General features: G+C 35.8%; 1 protein-coding gene across 1 annotated transcript in view; it reads left to right on the forward strand.

The window, feature by feature from the left end:
- Positions 1 to 21,357, forward strand: part of LOC128212332 (TATA-binding protein-associated factor 172-like) — a 65,358-nt gene that overhangs the window by 41,982 nt on the left and 2,019 nt on the right. The window contains 12 exon segments of the mRNA XM_052917735.1: positions 4,406 to 4,543; positions 5,770 to 5,921; positions 6,297 to 6,374; positions 10,668 to 10,731; positions 11,859 to 12,066; positions 12,524 to 12,654; positions 13,582 to 13,692; positions 14,467 to 14,615; positions 15,666 to 15,718; positions 15,721 to 15,808; positions 16,444 to 16,521; positions 18,265 to 18,486. Of these exon segments, the coding sequence (XP_052773695.1) occupies positions 4,406 to 4,543; positions 5,770 to 5,921; positions 6,297 to 6,374; positions 10,668 to 10,731; positions 11,859 to 12,066; positions 12,524 to 12,654; positions 13,582 to 13,692; positions 14,467 to 14,615; positions 15,666 to 15,718; positions 15,721 to 15,808; positions 16,444 to 16,521; positions 18,265 to 18,486 (1,472 nt within the window).

Genomic DNA, 21,357 nt, shown 5'->3' on the forward strand with positions numbered 1-21,357 from the left:
TCATCTCTATAAAATCTAGGTCAAGTTCGATATTGGGGCATCCGCAGTCAATAACTAGGTCACTAGGTCAATTATTAGAAAAACCTTGTGAACACAACAGAGGTCACAATTTTGACCTAATCTTTATGAAACTTGGTCAGACTGATCATCTCTATGAAATCTAGGTCAAGTTCGATATTGGGTCATCTGGGGTCAAAAACTAGGTCAGTAGGTCAATTAGTAGAAATACCTTGTGAACACATTAGAGGTCACAATTTTAGCCTAATCTCAATGCAACTTGGTCAGAATGATCATCTCTATAAAATTTAGGTCAAGTTCGATATTGGGTCATCCGCGGTCAATAACTAGGTCACTAGGTCAATTAGTAGAAAAACCTTGTGAACACAATAGAGGTCACAATTTTAGCCTAATCTCAATGCAACTTGGTCAGAATGATCATCGCTATAAAATGTAGGTCAAGTTTGATATTGGGTCATTCACGGTCAATAACTAGGTCACTAGGTCAATTAGTACAAAAACCTTGTGAACACAATAGAGGTCACAATTTTAGCCTAATCTCAATGCAACTTGGTCAGAATGATCATCTCTATAAAATCTAGGTCAAGTTCGATATTGGGTCATCCGCGGTCAATAACTAGGTCACTAGGTCAATTAGTACAAAAACCTTGTGAACACAATAGAGGTCACAATTTTAGGCTAATCTTAATGCAACTTGGTCAGAATGATCATCTCTATAAAATCTGGGTCAAGTTCGATATTGGGTCATACGCAGTCAATAACTAGGTCACTAGGTCAATTATTAGAAAAACCTTGTAAACAAAATAGAGGTCACAATTTTAGCCTTATCTTAATGAAACTTGGTCAGAATGATCATCTTAACATAAGCTAGGTCAAGTTCCATATTGGGTCAACCCAGGTCAAAAACTAGGTCACTAGGTCAATTAGTAGAAAAACCTTGTGAACACAATAGAGGTCACAATTTTAGGCTTAACTCAATTCAACTTGGTCAGAATGATCATCTCTAGAAAAATATAGGTCAAGTTCGATATTGGGTCATTCGCGGTCAATAACTAGGTCACTAGGTCAATTAGTATAAAAACCTTGTGAACACAATAGAGGTCACAACTTAAGCCTAATCTAAATGTAACTTGGTCAGAATGATCATCTCTATAAAATCTAGGTCAAGTTCGATATTGGGTCATTTACCGTCAATAACTAGGTCAATAGGTCAATTAGTAGAAAAACCTTGTGAACACAATAGAGGTCACAATTTTAGCCTAATGTTAATGCAACTTGGTCAGAATGATCATCTCTATAAAATCTGGGTCATGTTCGATATTGGGTCATCCGCTGTCAATAACTAGGTCACTAGGTCAGATATTAGAAAAACCTTATGAACACAATAGAGGTCACAATTTTAGCCTAATCTTTATGAAACTTGGTCAGACTGATCATCTTTATAAAATCTAGGTCAAGTTCCACATTGGGTCATCCGCGGTCAATAACTAGGTCACTAGGTCAGATAGTAAAAAAACCTTGTGAACATAATAGAGGTCACAATTTTAGCCTAATCTTAATGAAACTTGGTCAGAATGATCATCTTAATATAAGCTAGGTCAAGTTCCATATTGGGTCAACCCAGGTCAAAAACTAGGTCACTAGGTAAATTAGTAGAAAAACCTTGTGAACACAATAGAGGTCACAATTTTAGGCTTATCTCAATTCAACTTGGTCAGAATGATCATCTCTAGAACAATATAGGTCAAGTTCGATATTGGGTCATTCGCGGGCCCTATGGTTAGCTCACCTGTCACGCAGTGACATAATGAGCTTTTGTGACCGCTTGATGTACGTCGTTCGTCAACATTTTGCTTCGAACAACATCTCCTTAACCCCTTGGCCAATCATGATGAAACTTGGCAGGGATGTTCCTTGCATAAAGCTCTACCAAAGTTGTTCAAAGACATGGATTCCATGCGAAACTCTGGTTGCCATGGTAACCGATAAGAAAAACTTAAAAAAAATTCTCCTCCAAAACCACAAGGCCTAGAGCTTTGATATTTGATATGTAGCATCACCTAATGGACCTCTACCAAGATTGTTCAAATTATGCCCCTGGGGTCAAAAATGACCCCGCCCCGGGTCACGTGGTTTACATAGACTTAGATATGGAAAACTTAACAAATCTTCTCCAAAACTAGAAGTCCTAGGGCTTTGATATTTGGCATGTATAATTACTTTATGGACATCTACCAAGATTGTTCTAATTATGCCTCTGGAGTGATAAGAGGCCCTGCCCGGGGGTCGCAAGTTTTACATAGGCTTATTTAGTGAAAACTTAAAATCTTGTCTAAAACCACAAGGCCTAGGCATTTGATATATGGTATGTAGCTTTACCTTGTGGTTCTCTACCGAGATTATTCAAATTATGCCCCTGAAGTGATAAGAGGCCCCACCTAGGGGGTCACAAGTTTTACATAGGCTTATATAAGGAAAGTGTTTAAAAATCTTCTTGTCTGAAAATGCAAGGCCTACGCATTCAATATTTGGTATGTATCATAACCAAGTGGTCCTCTACCAAGATTGTTCAATTTATGCCCCTGGGGAGAAGAGGCCCTATCCTGGGGGGAGTCACAAGTTTTGCATAGGCTTATATAGAACAAAAAACTTCTTGTCTAAACCAACAAGACATTGGCATTTTATATGTGGCATAACCTAGTGGCCCGCTACCAAGATTGTTCAATTTGTGCACCTGTGGTGAAAAGAGGCCTCACCCTGGGTGTCACAAGTTTTACATAGGCTTATATAGGAAAAAACTTTAAAATTTTCTTGTCTGAAGCCACAAGGACTAGGTCTTAAATATTTGGTTTGAAGCATTGCCTACTGATAGGGTCATGTGGGGTAAAAAACTAGGTCAGTGGGACAAATAAAAGAGTGGCCTCTAGGGGCCATACTTTTCATTGGATCTTTATGATAATAGGTCAGAATGTTCACTTTATTTAGCAAAGCTACAGGTGAGCGATACAGGGCCATCATGGCCCTCTTGTTTGAATTTAATGCAAATTATGGGCCTTTATTATTTGACTTAGAAATTATGGTTAAGGTTTTGCATGTAAGCACACATGGTTAATATCTCAGCAACTACTTGATGTATTGCATTGAGACTTTATACAATGGTACTCAACCATCCAATCTACTTAAATAACCAAGTAAGATAACTCTAGTTTGCATTAAATTCAAATTATGGCCCCTTTTTTATTCGACATAGAAATTCTGGTTAAGGTTTTGCATGTAACCACTTTTAAGTCAATACCTCAGTGAATAAATTATATATTGCATTGAAACTTTACACACAAGCTCCCAACCATTTAACCTTCTTATTTAATCAAGTAAGATAACTCATCATAATATAACATTTTTGCCCCTTTATTATGCGACTAAGAAATTCTGGTTAAGGTCTTGCATGTTAGCACACATATATAGGATAATATCTCAGCAACTACTTGATGTATTGCATTTAGACTTTATACAATGGTACTCAACCACACAACCTAATTGAATAACCAAGTTAGATAACTGAATTTTGCAAATAATGGCCCTTTATTATAAGACTTAGAAATTCTCGTTAAAATTTTGCATGTAACCACATTTATGTTAATATCTCAGCACATCATGTATTGCATTGAAATCTAATCTAACAGTGATCCATGCATGTTTCACCAAAACTTTTCAATCCTTACACTGAAAAGCGGCAGAATAGTTGAGCACGCTGTCTCTGTGACAGCTCTTGTTTTAAAGCTGCACTCCCACAGATTGAACGTTTTGACGAGTTAATAATTTTTTGTCTTGGAACAAGCCAATTTATACAAAAATGCATGGAAACCAGTGATATAAGACCGCTTAGAAAAAATCAGATCGCAGAATTTTTAATCTAAGTTCAGAATTGATGTTTTCTTCATTTTTCTTTAACTGTTAGTAATGCTTTTAACCATTTAACATTAATTTTCGAACAGAAATAAGTAAATCTGCGATCTGATCTTTTGTCAGCAGTTTTAAATTATTGATATGCAGATATTTATGCAGAAATTGGCTCATTTTTCACGACAAAAAATATAAAAAGTTGTTGAAATGTTGTATCTGTGAGGGTTCAGCTTTAATAAAAAAATTGAAGTTACAATTGTCATAGGGCTTGTGGTATTAGCAGCAGCGTAAGTGTTGTTGTCTTAGTGCCAAACTTTTTTTGGGCCTTAAGATCAGAAATAATTTAAGATATTCAAATAAAACATTGTACACATTTTCCCTGAGATAATTTGTTAAATTATGGTATGTGAGTCAGCAGAATTTACAGACCCTGAAAAAAGGGCAGAAATAAATGTTATGCAATGAATATTTTCTTTTTCACCAGGATGGCGTTAACTGGCTTGGATTCCTGAGCAAATACAAACTCCACGGGATTTTGTGTGATGATATGGGTCTCGGGAAGACACTTCAGTCTATATGTATAATGGCTACAGATCACTATAGAAGACAAGTGAAATATAAGGTACAAGGTTCAATTACTCATAATGATTGCGAGATATTTGAATACAATGAGATCATCGTCAATGCGGTGATATTTGAATACAATGAGATCATCGTCAATGAGCACTCAACTTTGGTTATAATGGATCATGATCATCCATATTCAATTTTCATTTAACTTCAATTTTACTTATAAACCATAAACTACAGGTTTAATTTAATTTGTTGAAACTTTATTTATTTATTTTACTATAATGTTGAGTGTGGTCTTTTGTTGTGGCGGAAACGGGAGAAAACCCACTTGTCCATGCTGGCAATCGAACATTTGTCGCTTTGGTGAGAAGCAAGTGCGCTATCCACTGTGCTAACCCGACAGCCATTCTTATTTGTTGCGTCATGACATTGTATTAGCTGTACCTATGCATGTACTGTTTCTTTTCATTTTTTTATTCATTTTTATTTATTTTTGTCGTGATATTAAAAAACTTTGACCACCTCTTACAAAAACTTTGATATGTGATCATCGGAAACAAGGATCCCATTTGCATCATGTTAATTTTATTAACCGACGGCATGGGTTGACTGTCTAAGTTTTAGCCGAGTTTTAAAAATGACATGGTGCTACAGAAAAGAGAAAGGCTGTTGGGGGACAAAAGGGCACATTGTATCGGGCAGTTAATAATGAAAGCATTAGAAACTGTAAGAAATTGTGCTTATATGAAGTAATGTTCAGTCATTGAAATTAGACTTTCGGATGAACAAGCCCGAATTCTTATACTATTGCATGGAATCATATTTTTGAACAAGCCCTGCTATATAAAATTCAGAATTTGAGCAAACCCGGAAGACATTTTACCAGTGCAGGGCTCGCGGGCTTGTGCTATTTCGACCACTGAATATTAGGTTTCTACTTAGTCTACTAAATATGTAAAGTTTGTTTGTATTCATAATCATATTTCAAGTCTTATCTTAAGCATTTAATTCTTTGAATGCAGGAGGATGCACATTCTGGTCTACAACAGGGCAGAAGAGTGCTTCCAATATGACATGTTTTCACTGAACATTACAGTTTTATGAATTATGCAAACTGATTATAGTAAGTTATTTTGAGGGGCGCGTCATAGCAGGGGGGTTGGATGGCATGGGGCATAGAATCTTTGCTATCTTGCATGTTTAGCATGGAAGGCAGGGGTCATGAAGTACAGTCTGCTCTGCATTGTCACATCTTTGTTTTTGGTATCTTTGTAGGAATCTCAGAGCCCTGATAGTTCACCCATCCCCTCAATTGTCGTCTGCCCACCCACCCTGATTGGTCACTGGGTGTACGAGATTCAGAAATTTATAGATGAGGAATACCTCAACCCCCTCATGTATGCGGGCACCCCAACTGAAAGACAGAGGTAAGCATCTCATGTTTGTAGTTGACGCTTTAAAAGAAAAAAAAATAGCTTTAGCTGTTGTCGTAGTATTGGTGTCTGTGTCATCATTAATGGTGTTGTTGTTGAAAACTTGAACAAGGACATTACTTGGAAATAGTGTAAGGTCTGTAGTGTGTGTGTGGGTACCAACCAGCTGCTTTGTTAGCCCCGTTCATCAGAGCGCCATGCTAGTGTTCCGGCAGTCATGGGTTCAAGCCCCTACCAGGTTGACTTGAGGTCATGAAACCTTTTTTCCTATTTTTACAATATAATTTTTTTTAATGACACAATGAAACTTTTTGTTGTTCTTAAACATGACTTATCTGATTACATTTACTTAATTTAATGTATTTTCAGATTACAAAAGAAATCCAAAAACCACAATTTGATTGTTGCTTCTTACGACGTTGTCAGAAATGATGCAGAATTCTTCAGGTATGCAAAACTGTAACCAACTTTGGGCTGATTGTTTAGAATTTTGTTAAAGTTAACAACGTTGTTAACATAATCATTGTTAACCTTCAAAGGTGAAATGTTTTATGATGTAGTGAAATATTTAGAAAAAGACAACAAGCATAGTTGAATCAGTTGTTCCAGTATTTGTGAAGAGCCGCAGATCACACGTGTGTCCATGATTTGTTTTTAGAGAATTTTAACTTATACATGTGCTTGTCCTAAGAGAAGCTCTTCAAAGCATTGACCCACATGTGACCTTGACCCACATGTGTCCTTGACCTGTGACATTGACCCACATGTGACCTTGTCCTCTACATTCACCTTCATACAACCACTGTCAATGTTTTAAATAATAGATACTTACACATACTAACTGTATCTGACTTATACAACGTTAAGTGTATTGCATATATTAGTGAGCAAATAAATGCATTAATTAATAAATAAATACAGATTTATAGATATAAAAAATAGTTATTTTTGCGAAAAATAATTGGCTAGTGGGATTACTCGAAAATCTCGTGCACTATCCGCTTACAGCCGTATGAAGACATTTTGTCAATAGCTCTGCTGGGGGTAAAGTGGTATAAGAGACAAGTTCCCTAGCATAATACATGTACATTCCATGGTATGTCCAGTCTAGTGGAACATTGACCAGGGGATGATTTCACAAACATATTTCATCCTTCTATAGCTGCTGAACTGAATTAAAACTAGATTAAGCTAATCTCTCTATTCTTCATTGCAACATTTTCTGATCAATGTTCCCCATTTTTAGCTCTACTGGCCAAAGGCCAGAAGAGCTTATGCGACGGTAATGTGTACGTAGTATGTGCATCCGTGCGTCTGTAAACAATTGCTTGTGAACACGATACTGATATGCACCAGCATATGTACGGTTGTGTTAGAAAAATATGCACTTACCTGAATTCTTTGTATAATATGTATTGTTGTTGTTATCGGTCAATGGCAAATCACACAAGAAACTAGCAACGCCCCGACATTCCAGGCGCGCCAGCCTTGTTTGAATTTTGCCACCGCCGAGTGAGCAATCATTCCACAGGGATGAAAGTTATTACAAATGCTACACAAAGCTATCTACATTTATTTTATTCAGATTTCGTTGCTCACAAACCTGATAAACTTGGGTAAAGACACAGAAAATCAGACGTGAATATCCTCTTGTTCATGTAGAGAAGATTGTTTATTTACTTTTTCAATAGTTCACGACCTATGACGACGCCATCTTGGATTGGCTGTCAGCCAATATTTTTGGGTCATTTGACCCAAATATATGGGTCGTTTTCGGTCGGGTCATTTTCGGTCGGGTCATATGACCATGATTTTCGGTCATTTGACCATGTGAGTATATAAGGCGGGGTTTTCCAGAATCGGGAGGAGACGTAACTTGGACATAGCTTGAAGCACATCCCGTACGATTCGCCCTCGGGCGTTTCGTCCCTTTTGGCATTTGGTTTTGACATTTAACTGGAAATAGAAAACGATAACAAATGAAAAGATTTTTATTATTTGTCTCCTTGATAAAATCCAAAAAGAATTATATAGGAAATTCGCGGAAAATTAATGTTAAAAGGACTTATAAAATTCAACACGATGATATAGCGTTTTCCTGTGTCTACCCAGCGATTGGTTACTGTACCTTTTCTTCTTTTGATGTTTAAATGATTATTTATTCCGCTCAGGTGTACTGTTTTCCAACGTTTATTAAACTTGTAAACATCGATTTGAGTTGTCTTTCCGGTGAACTAGTTTTTGACACGCAATGGTTAGACTACATACAATTTAACTGCCATTGAGAGGTTTCGCTACCAGTACCTGAGGGGCAGTCACGAGGGGAACACTTCAAATACTTGGTCACCCTAAAAGGGACAGTTGATAGCGTCGACGGACCACGGGGCTAGGTCGTAACAATACAGTCTTCAGTTTTGATTGTATCTCGATGAAACTTGTACAGTATCTAGATATCCATTAGAGCTGGGTTCTTTCCGAAAACCAGCCAGATCCGCCCATGCATGCTTAGATTATGGCCCTTGATAGTATAAAAAAATGCTATTGTGTAAACAATTGGTTGTGAACACGATACAGTCTTCAGTTTTGATTGTATCTCAATGAAACTTGCACAGTATCTAGATATCCATTAGAGCTCAGTTCCTTTCGAAAACTGAGCCAGATCCGCCCATGAATGCCTAGATTATGGGCCATGAAAGTTTTAAAAAGATGCTTTCTATTTTTAGCCAGGTCTGCATGAGCGAATTCTATTTTTAGCCAAGTTTACATGTAAATTCAAGTCTAGAGTTAAGGGAGACAATTTGCAAGTCTAGGATTTTGAAAGACAATTTGCTTTTTGCTTCTGCGGTTCATTTTGTGAATTACTCTGCCTTGTTCTTGTTGAAAGCCCAAAGGCCATTTTTTAGCTTTAAGTTCTGTAGTTTGTGCATTCATCTTAACAAAATTGGTTGTGAATGTTTAAGTTATGCACCTGGTGTCATTACTGGCCACACCCAGGGTTCACAGGTTTGGTAAACATAAATCTGTAAAGGTTTGAAAATCTTTTTGTGTGTTCGTGCATCCATCTCAGCACAATTGATTGTGAATGTTTGTTCAAATTGATCAATGTTGTCCTAGGATGCCCTTGACTTTGACCTTTTGACCAACTTTTTTTAACTTTTAAAACTACAGAAATTTTTACTATGAGTACAGTTTGAAAGCATTTTTTTTTGTCAGATGACTTTTACTTGGCACATATTAAAATAGTTCATGCAACTAATCTGCTTACAATAATTTCTGGGCTCAGATGTTGAACGTGCTACGTTTTCAGGTAACCCAAACACAAAACATAAACTATATGTCTGTTGCCTTTTACCCATACATACATGCTCTGGATTGAGATGACCACAAAAGCCATGCCAGTAGAGCATAGGCCCTTTTGGGCCTCTTGTTTAAAGGGGCTGCACTCCGTATGATGAAATAGCGAAAAAAAAAAAGAAGAGAAAATTGTCGAACACTGACATAAACTTGGTATCGATGTGTAGAATGCATTGAAACTTACTAACTGAAGTACCACATAGTTTACAATGAAATCATTTTCGCATTGTTTTCGTATTTTTCCATTAAAAAAGATTACTAACTAGTCTACCTATTAGAATTCATTCCATATGTGTGATTGGCTAGTCAATGTTATCACGTGATATTACCAAGTTAGGTATATAGCTTAAATATTCCAACTGATTATGGTAACCATTCGTATCACAGTTGATACAACGCTGGACTGCAATTTTGGCGACACTGGTTCGACACAAATTTTTTTTTACATTTTGGTATTTTTTTTTACAATTATGATATCGAAGAGTAAAGTATTTTATTAAATAATTGTCCTGAGATTTGTTTTTCTGGTGTATAGTTCCTTTAAAGCTGAACAGATGGACTGTTTTTTATTTTTTGTCTTGGAATGAATCAGTTTTTGCCTAAATGTCTGGAAACCAGTGGTACAAGAATGCTGGTAAAACATAAGATCGCAGTTTTACAAATTTATGTTCAAAAATCGATGTTTTTGTTACTAACGCTTTAAGAAAAAAAGTCAGTAGTATTTACAGCAATTGAGATATGAGTTCTGTTGTGAGTTATCTTATTTGACTGAATTGAAGGCAATGATATCAAAATCAGTTGATTATGAGACAAAAATAAAACAAATGTTAAAACTGTCAATCTATGAGAGTGCAACATTAAAGTGGTACACCTTTAGGTGATATTGCCAAAAAGATAATTGTAACACACTTGATTGACCAGACACCAAAGCAATTACTGCAACTTGGTGAGGATTTACAGTTAATCCATTGAGTAATGCAACCATGTGCTTTTATTAACTGAAAATATAATCCCCTAATTGGTCAACTTATTGTTTGATTGACAAATGGGGACTGGTCAATTCTTTGGCTTTTCTCTTATAACTGCTCTAATATTGGACCTGTCATTTCATGTATGTTTTTTTGTGTTTTCGACATTCACCCTGACTGTTTTTAATCAAATATGTATGCATTTGTGTATGGAGGGTAGAGGATTTGAAGCAGATAAAAAATGCCTATTGTTTTTCAGCTGAGGAATATATGAATATACATATATGTTTTGTTCAGCCTATATATTATTAATGTGTATTCATTCATGAGGATTTTGAAGTGGAGAAAAACTGCCATATGATTTTCTGTAAAAGGTGTACCGGTATATGTATATATACATGTGTGGCTTATATTGCAGCTCTATACACTGGAACTATTGCATCCTAGATGAAGGTCACATTATAAAGAATGGTAAAACAAAGGTAAAAAACTTTAAATTTTGTTTAAGTCTATATGGAACCCTGAATACTTCATAATTTACTCAAGACAACAAGTTGCAGCCAGCTGTTTTATATTAATTTGTCCACAGGCTTTTTATCAGCTAGTTTGCACATTGAAATTATTTCATTGGTAAAAAATATTATTGGATATATATTGGCCATCCAATTAACATTTTGTCTTTTATAAGTTGTTTACCATCTTCTAGTCCAATCCTATATATATATTGATATTGTATATGTAGACAAGTGTAACTCCACCCCAACTGTCCTGTTTTGTATAGTCACATGTTTGTCCATGTAAATATCATGTTCAGAGTGTATGTTTGTATGGTGTGATGTTTGAGTGGTTAATCAAGTTTTATATTTTTATCTTACATTCTGATTGGTTCATATTATGACTTCAAAGCCGAGGTTCAAGTGAATTCTGTTCTACTTGTACATAATAATTCAACCATACTTAAGTTCTTCAAGGAAGTTTTATTCACCCTATATTTATACTTATACTGTCATGCAGTCAGGTGAGTTGTTTTGTCATACATTCTAGTCATTAATTTGTAAGAATTAAAGTAAAGACAGTCATGGAAATTAGACTTTTGGATGAAAAAGCCCAAATTCTTCTACTATTGCTTGGCATTAAAAATTTTAACAAGCCCTGCTATATAAAATTCAGAATATGAGCAAGCCCGGAAGCTATTATACCAGTGACGGGCTTGCGGGCTTGTGTTAATTTTGACCACTGTATAGATAGTAATTTAGCCTGTCTGTATTTGTTTCAATCAAATGGGCGTGGCCCTGGCTTGTACTTTGTATTGTACATATAATATAGTTAGCACTGTCTTCTCATAATTATATTCATTGTATTCATTTAGTAGGCTTTCTTACATTCACTGGAAAAAATTACCATTTAAAACCCCAGAAGTGTGTTGGTTGTGAAAAACCCATGTTCTGCATACATATGACCTTGCATACTTTGTATGTTTCTTGCAATAATAAAATATGTTTAAAATCAGGTGAAGTGGTAAAAAAATGCAACCAATAGCTCATCTTGTTTCTAAACATGTTCCCATTGGCTTTTATAAAGGTCAAACAAATGCAATATCTTATTTTAGATCTCAAAAGCAGTGAAGCAATTAAAATGCAACCATCGGCTAATCCTGTCTGGTACCCCAATCCAGAACAATGTCCTTGACCTTTGGTCCCTGTTTGATTTTCTGGTTCCCGGTTTTTTGGGAACGGAGAAGCAGTTCCAGGCCAGATATGGGAAACCGATTCTTGCAAGCAGGGAGGCCAAGAGTTCATCTAAAGAACAGGAAGCTGGTATGTGAAACTGTAGTTTGAAAACCTTTGAACATGTCAACATTACAACTTCAAATTCTGTGTTTTCCCATTATATTTCTTGGGCATCTCACGATAAATTTATAATATGTAGCACAGAATGGCAAATGGTCAAAATTTCCATTTTAAATGTTAAAACTATCTCTTTTTTTCCTATCGTGAAAAAAGTATATCCAATTTTCCATTTCAAATGTTAAAACTATCTCTTTTTTTCCAAATGTGAAAAAAGTATATCCAATTTTTCATTTACTTTTTTTATGAATTAATTGTACCTACAAACCATTTGTTGATGTATAATTATCATATTCTTTTATCTTCTCTGTCTATTTTGTAGCCAATTTGAAAGACCCTTGGCCCATTCCAGAAATGCTGAAAAAAACATTGTAAAATACCTAATTATTTTTGTTGCCATTCATATGCATTACATTTACCTATTCAGGAGCGTTGGCCATGGAAACTCTACATCGGCAAGTCCTACCCTTTATCCTGCGACGACTTAAAGAAGACGTACTACAAGATCTGCCCCCTAAAATCATCCAGGACTATTATTGTGATTTGAGTCCACTTCAGGTAACTTAGATAAGTCCCGGATAAAGTCTTGAAAATATTTTGAGTATCTTCAAATTTTCTAAATCTCTGCACATTGTTTTCATCAGTGACCAGGCAGGCTGATACCCACCAAATGGAAAAACTGTATTATACATTGGCACACATCAAAAAACATTCGTTATATAAGGATATCAATTTTGATTGCCAATGAAAAAGAATTATGAAGGTTTTATTAGCCATTTGTGGATAAGAATTTCAGCTTCAATTGTACGATTACTTTTCGTGCCCTCAGGCACAGAAGGGCTTAGAAGATTTTGTCTCCTCTGTCAAGGTCAGTGAGAGTAAGTGAAAACGCTCATTCCTCTTTGTTATTGTGTTAATGAATACACATTCGCTTTCGTGAGTGAGTGGGTATTCAAATGTTATCTGGGTGTGATACATGTAGACATTTATATTCCATTGCTGTTTAATATTTCAGGTACGCTTGTACGATGACTTTGAACGCTCTCAGCCAAGGTCATCATAAGTCAGCCGGAATCTAATTATTTTCTTGGTGTGATGTAGGCATTAGTATTCCATTGCTGTTAAATATTTCAGGTACGCTTGTACGAGGACGTTGCATGCTCTCAGCTGAGGTTATCGTGAGATCGGGGATCCACACGTTTTCTTGGTGTTATATAGGCATTCATATTCCATTGCTGTTTGATATTTCAGGTATGCTTGTACGAGGACTTCGCACACTCTCAGCCGAGGTCATCGTGAGTGAGCCAGGATACTCAAGGTTTCTTGTTGTGATCGAGGCATTAATATTCCATTGCTGTTTAATATTTGAGGTATGCTTGTACGAGGACTTTACATGATCTTAGCAAAGGTCATCGTGAGTGAGTGGGGATCCACACGTTTTCCTATAGTGATCTAGGTACTTTTCATTGCTGTTTGATATTTCAGGTACGCTTGTACGAGGACTTTGCACGCTCTCAGGCACAGAGGGGTGTAGAAGATTGTGTCACGTCGGTCAAGGTCAGCGAGAGTAAGAGGGGATCCACACACATCTTCCAGGTTGGTTTGGAGCTTTTGAATGAATTTTAATGAAAAATAATGGTAATTTTGTGTGCTTGGTTTGTGTCCCAGTAAGTGATTACCACTGAAAGTTTAAAATATGCACAATTCCAAACAAAATTAAAAAACAACAACAATAAATCTGAAATGAAATATCAATAATAAGTCCAAAATTGTCTTTCTTCGCAGCAATTACCAGTGCAATTATTTGCAAACCTTCATTTACATTATGTTGTCTCATGGATGATAGGATTTATCTTGAAATTAAGATGAAGAGCTTACATTGTCTGACTATCGTACAATTATGGTTTGTTTTTTTGCTGGACATTTGCTTTATATACTGTGAGTACATGAAATGGCTGTATACAGCTTTAGAAACAATTTCAACAAGCTTGCTATGGGCCTGGGCCGGTATTCTTATTACTTAAGTCATTTCCTATCTATCATTTTCTTAAGTTAAATATCTCACTGATCATATGAAATAATAACCTTATAATATATAAAATTCTTAAGCATAATTGATTTGATTGAATATGCATACTTTTATTTCGAAAACACTTATAGTTTTCTTGTAATATGACTATAAAAAATAAGAAATCAAATCATATTTTGACGTAAGATGTTTTATGAACAGCATCCCTGTATTCCTCATACTCAAACAAAACTCAGTATTTTCATTGTTAGGAGTTTCGGCCTGTTACCATATCTTGTTTTTACTGATAGTCCCCTTTATACGTACATTCTAATTTCTCTTTCTCATCCTTTTCTTTGCAGGCGTTGCAGTATTTACGCAAAGTGTGTAATCACCCGGCTCTTGTGTTGAACCAGAACCATCCCAAGTACACTGAAGTGATGGCTTCTCTCAAATCTCAGGGTTCAAACATTCGTGATCTCAATCACGCCCCCAAGCTAACAGCTCTAAAGTAAGTACATTCATTTACAGAATATACATTAATTATGGAATCATCTGGAGTTTGTCATTTCACAATTTTAGTGTTGACTTCTTAAGAATCGGCAACCTTGTCCATAGCGTAACTTGAAAAGTCTTCAAAGACTTTATACAGATAGATTTCATTGAGGAGAAGTGCAGTGCACAGGAACCGTAAAACTGGGTGGATTTTTTTAGTTAATTTTCATACTTAATAGTTGTCCTAAGAGCATAGCTTGAAGACTGCAGTATTGACTTCAAACTTCATATATAGATCTCATTGAGTTTGCAGTGCACATGAACATAAATCTTGGTGCAGTATTTAAAGTTATTGCCTTTTGATAATTTTCATTGTTATTTTGTTGTATGGCGAATTTGATACTGTTCTTAATTCAGCAGGGGATATGGCAGTCTGTGACTGCTCTTGGTATAGTACAGGTGCAAGTAATCCTACTGTTTGCTGTTCATCAACAACCTTAGACTTTCAATGCTCTAGAGGGTGGGGGATAGTAATCGTAGCATCAATCTTTCTTTTTGTCCACATTTTCTGACAGGGCTGTAACGTTCTTATGTGTTTCAACAAATTTAATTTACTTAACACAAATGTCCCTCTCACATAAAAAGATATGCCCCGCGTACTACCAAGATTCCTACTTCAATTGTCAAAGTTAAATGTTGGAATTATGCAATTACATACTGTAGTTTCAGGAGTGTTACTTTCCCAAATTTGGAACAAAGAATTTTCCAGGCATAAATGTTCACTTTTTAAAACATGAACGAGATGTGTCAAAAGGAAGATCTTACCTGAAAGATCACTTTCACGTCTACTGGATTGGTGCACATTGCATGGGGCATCGCTGTGGGACTTACAAGTGACAGTTCTTGTTTACTATAATTCTCGGCATTTGGAGAAAATAATTGTGGTATCAATGTGAAAGAAAGTGCAGGTCAGAAAGTTTACAAACATAGAGAACTATGTAGAACGCAGTAATGCTCTTATATCATTGTGCACATGGAACTTATTTTAACTCACTATGATTTCCAGACAGCTGCTTAGTGACTGTGGTATAGGTGTGGACGAAGTGCCGGCCAGCCTGGGAGTGAAACTCCCGTCGTGAACCAACATCGGGTGCTACTATTTTGTCAGCTCAAAGGCATGCTGGACATAGTGGAAACCGATCTACTCAAGTAAACATACATTTTACCATCTGTTTGTCTCCATTGTATTTATTGTTGATGCTCATTTTTTTATGTCTGCCAGAACATAAACACTTATAAATATAAAAATATTCGGATGATATTTAGTATTCATGTGTACAATTATCGGGAGGTTTTACATAAAAATTGAATGTTTAAGTTTAGCAGTTTTTAAAAACATTGTCATTGCATGGTTTGTGAAAAGGAAATTAATTGCTTTTTCACTTTAAATCACAAACAAAAAAAGCTTAGTTTTAAACATTATATATTTTACAACAATTGTGAAGAAAGTTAACCTCTACTAAGTCACTGTTGTTGGCACTATGTGGTGTGAGAGTGTGGTCTTGTGTTGTGGGGGAAACCAGAGTGTCCGCAGAAAATGCACTTGACAAGCTTGGTATAAACTAACCAAACTCACATGTGCCCAGGCCGGAAATCGAACACAGGTCTCCTTGATGAAAAGCAAGTGCACTAACCGGACAACTAAATTTCTACCAAGATAATTGATTAAAACATACTTATATTAGTTGTCAGCTTTTGTCAAAATCAATTTAAAGAAAACAGTGTACGTAAACTAAACCAAGACTGTAACATACATTAATATATATATCTGCCTCATATTCCAGGTGTCAAATGCCATCTGTGACTTACCTTAGACTGGATGGAAGTGTCCCTGCCGGCAACAGACATGACATTGTCAACAGGTGAAGCATTATTCATGTACTGATGTAGTCCATTTTGGTGTAAAAATTTGATCTATTCTACCTGCTGTGTAAAATTAAGATAAGTATATACAGTTGAAACCCATTGGCATGATATTGCTTGGCTCAATTTCTTCGTTGGCTTGAACTGGATGTTAAGGACCGATTTTGTTTTACTCTTAATAAGCATTCCCACTTGGCTTGATATTCCCAAGGCTTAAAGTATTTTGGCCGGTCCCTGGGATATCGAGCCGGCTGTTTACTTCTGAACAGGAAGTCTCTCTTGTACCATGTTTGAGAGGGTTTTCTTTGTTTTTCGTCTGCACATTAACGCCAATATCAGAATGTTTAAGATATTTAAATGAAACTTGGCACACATGTCAGAGACAATGCACATATGTAAACGTGTCATTTACTGTGAAATCATTAATGTTCGTGGGGCATTAATGTTCGTGGTTTTCGTGGGTTGGGTGATCCACTAATTCAAGATCCCTCGAAATATAGACCCTTTATTCCCTTTTTCAATTGCCATGTTATGTACATACTCTAGTTTATTCGTTACGGAGGCCGCAGTACACATCGTAAATATCCGTCTAACTGTATATATTACTATCATTGCTTTGTTAATATATTATATCAGCCTTTAACATGTAATAAACCAAATCATTTTAATGTGTTTTTATGAAACAAATGACAGAAGCACGTGCCTTAACATGTGCTGTTCATTAAAATCTCCAGGTTTTCAAAATGTGAGTGATGAGTGTCGGTTCTCGATTTAATAATTAATCAATTACATTAGAGGTTACTGTGCACCCAATGTGACAATGTACAAAAGTAAGCGTTCAATATACTTATTAAACAAAAACGTGTAAATAAATATTGAAATGAGATGATATTCAAAAGTAATTGAATTTGTAAACATCAGCTATCTTTAGGGATTGTTTACTCAAATATACGGACCTTCTCGGTGTTTTTACAGTTTGCAAAATTCTTAATTGGCATTCAATGGCTTCGTCTATCTGCATTAAGGATCAGGGTACATCTTCTTTTATGACCTTAATTTCCAATTAAATTGATTATTGACATGGATATATGCACTAATTGGCATGTTGTACCACTTTAACGAGTGTCATACACCTAGTGACGTAGACAGCGGAAATCACGGGCCAGCGCGTGGAATGCAGTCGATCTAAGACGAGCGCAATTTCGATTTTTTTTTTTTTTTCAAAAACGCTACCCAATCAACAATTTCTTGAGACTTAATGGTGTTTGCAGAGCTCTATATTAAGAAAGATATTTGCGTTTTTGTAACCAGGAAATGAATTTGATACACTATTTTTCAATATTATATTGAATATCTTTCTTATTTATAAAGATATCATCAATAACTCACAAGGCATTGTTGATTAGGTAGTATGGGTCATTTTGACACATAAAGGATGTATGTTTTACTCCCTAAAGAGTGTTCTGCAAAACTAAATTACACTTGAACTTTTGAAACATTTTAATTTTTGGATAAGCAAACACATCATCATCATTTTATCAAACTAGATGTTATTTAAAAAAAGGTACCGGAACTTGTCATAAGTGGTTTTAATACATACATGTATTCAGATTATATACATAAATTTATATCACAAACATGTATTATTGCACCAAATATTCATGACATTAAGTTAGTGTGTTCAAAACATACATGTATTGAGGTTCCAAATAATTTTTACATTCAAATCTTTTTGTTACCAGGTTCAACAATGATCCATCAATCGACATTCTGCTGCTGACGACGCACGTTGGCGGACTGGGACTTAATCTGACCGGTGCTGACACGGTGGTGTTTGTCGAACATGACTGGAATCCCATGAAAGATCTACAAGCTATGGATCGGGCGCATCGTATCGGGCAGAAGAAAGTCGTGAATGTTTATCGGCTTATCACTCGTGGAACTCTTGAGGAAAAGATTATGGGGTGAGTTTCTTAAGAATGAATTATTATAATTTGTGGAATTGTTCTAGAATGGATATATATCGCATCCAACCAAGTATGTTAGAATTTATTACTCTTCTTAACTCTAAAAAGAAGTCATTGTTACACAAACTGGCTATATTTATACTACTTCACATTCCTTCTTAAAGATCTTGTACAACTGCACAGTCATTCTCAGATGATCATATACAACTAAACATACCTTCTCATTTGATCTTATACAACTAAACATTCCTGCTCATATGATCTTATAAAACTGAACATTCCTTCTCATATGATCTTATAAAACTGAACATACCATCTCATATGATCTTATACAACTAAACATTCCTGCTCATATGATCTTATAAAACTGCACATTCCATCTCATATGATCTTCTACAACTCCACAGTCATTCTCAAAAGATCTTATACAACTGCACAGTCCTTCTCAAATGATCTTATACAACTGCACAGTCTCTCTCAAATGATCTTATACAACTGCACAGTCTCTCTCAAATGATCTTATACAACTGCACAGTCTCTCTCAAATGATCTTATACAACTGCACAGTCTCTGAGTGACTTGAAGTAACTGCAAGTGTTTCAGTCTTGTCATCGTAGCAACAATTGGTGGACTTCGACCTATGGCCTCTTCTTAGAAAGGTCACAACAGTTTCTCTATGTGCTGGGATCCAGAAGAAGCAACCATGTGAAATGACATAAATGTTGTTTTTCCGATCAACGGAAAGTCCAAGAGGGGCTGAGATGTCATGTCTAAAAAGTCCTTCCCCGTTTTTCTTTGCAAAGTTGAAACCTTGTATTGTACCTGCGACAGAGTCTGATACAATTATTTCACCCTTTCGGGGTGTTCCACTGACAAACAGTTTTCCATGGAATAAAGTTTTTCCAATATCATCATAGAACATTTTTATAAGAGTGTCACCAGAAAACGAGATTATGTGAACTTGATATCGTTTTGTTTCATACCCTTGTGGATATGTTATTCCGGCTACTAATGCATGGGTAAAACTGGACCGTCTACATATTCCTATACTGTCACAGTAACCATCTGTCTTTATAACACCATTCCTGGACAGTTTTCTGCCAAAACACAAGTATGGTAGAGATATTTCAACTTTCTCAATTTTTGCTTTTTCGTCAATTGCTATATAGATCTGACTGCGGTGGGAACATATGTCTGTTGGTTTGGAACCGTCTAAGTGGATATAAGAATTGCAACGGAATTTTGTATCAAAAAGTTTTACTTGCTCATTGAGGTAATCACACACAGCAATATATCCACCCGGTAGATAAGTGCATCCTGTAATGATTGCGGCTGCCTGGGCTACATGACGTTTCGGACAACAGATCACATTACACATTGGCAACATACACTCTCCCCTCGTATGCTCTTCTCCATCTTGTTGATTCCAACGATCCTCATAATGAATATCGACATAATGAAGTTCAGCCCTTGTGTCAAAAAATGTTTTCAATACCGCTTGTTTAGATTGCAGAGTTCTTTCCCATGCAGGTTTTGGGCGTTTTGGTTTGGGCGTTGGCTTCGCCTCAGCTCTGATAAGATAGTGGCTACGAGTCGAGGCAAGGTTGCCATGATTGTACGCACAGAAGTTGCAGATGTATTTTTCGCAATCCTCGCACCACCATGTAGCAACTTTCTGGTGCCCGTCGAGCCCACACTGCCCACATATTGTTAGGGACTCAGGCTGGGATGCTCCAGGCTCAGGTCCTGGGTTAACACGATTGTGATGACTAGCACCGCAACCCATACCTGTGATGGAAATAATCTGTGAAGAAAATGAAAAGCCTCATTAAAAGCGTAGTACTAAATACAAAAGTTGTAATTCCCTTAACTCTACATCATAAGGTTAAAGCTAAAGGGTTAAGGAAAGGCGCTGAACCCTGTCCTTTTAAGGTAGCACCCTTATTCTTATTTCATCACTGAAATATCACAATAAATGAATTATTTATGTTGTTAATTGTGCACAGATTCAGAACTGTTTAAGTGACACTCCCGCATTTAAAATCAATACATACACATTTATAACAAACATATATTTTGAGTAATAAACCTTTAACTACTTACTAAATAATGCAGTTATGCAAAATATTAATTAATGACAACAAGTTTGTAACTGTGTATTTAATAAAATATTATATGAATGGTGAGTGCTAAAAGATTTACAGTGCTAATATATCGCCTCATGAGGTAGAAATACCTTGTTTTCTGCACCTTCCTTTCAAATTCAACACAGTATCTTTCATAAGAACCATTGTTTACAATATTATTAACCTTATTAATAAATTTAAAAAAAATGTATTAAATGTGGTATAACTTATTTGGGAGTAAGAGTGCATCTTTAAACTTTATAGAGCATACATGATCGCTGTAGTTTATGAAAGATCATGTACCTGAAGTTTTATATCCACATATTTCCTCTTCTTTTTTGTGTTTATAGGTTATATTCCAATTAAAGTAGAAAATATAATTACAGTGTCAATGTCTTTGACATTTAAAACTTTGCAAGTGACAGCTAGGTGTCATATTTTTTGTACCTTTTGTTTTATTGAGATATCAAAGTAGGTCATAAAGTGTAAGTATTGAATACCACTTAATTGTTCATTAATATCCTTTTAGTGCTAGATTACAATTGAAAAGTATGCAGAAGTTTTTCTTAAATATATTGGGTAGAAAATGGAAATTGTATTACAATTTAAAGCCGCACTCTCACAAATTTCCTGTTTCACAACTAATGATTTTGGTGTAAATGGCTGAAAACCAGTGCTTTAAAAAGGTTGACTAAGATAAGAACACAATTCTTCATATATGGTCTGAATTAGAGGTTTTTGG

The sequence above is a fragment of the Mya arenaria genome, chromosome 2, assembly GCF_026914265.1.
Source record: "Mya arenaria isolate MELC-2E11 chromosome 2, ASM2691426v1".
NCBI classification, from domain to species: domain Eukaryota; kingdom Metazoa; phylum Mollusca; class Bivalvia; order Myida; family Myidae; genus Mya; species Mya arenaria.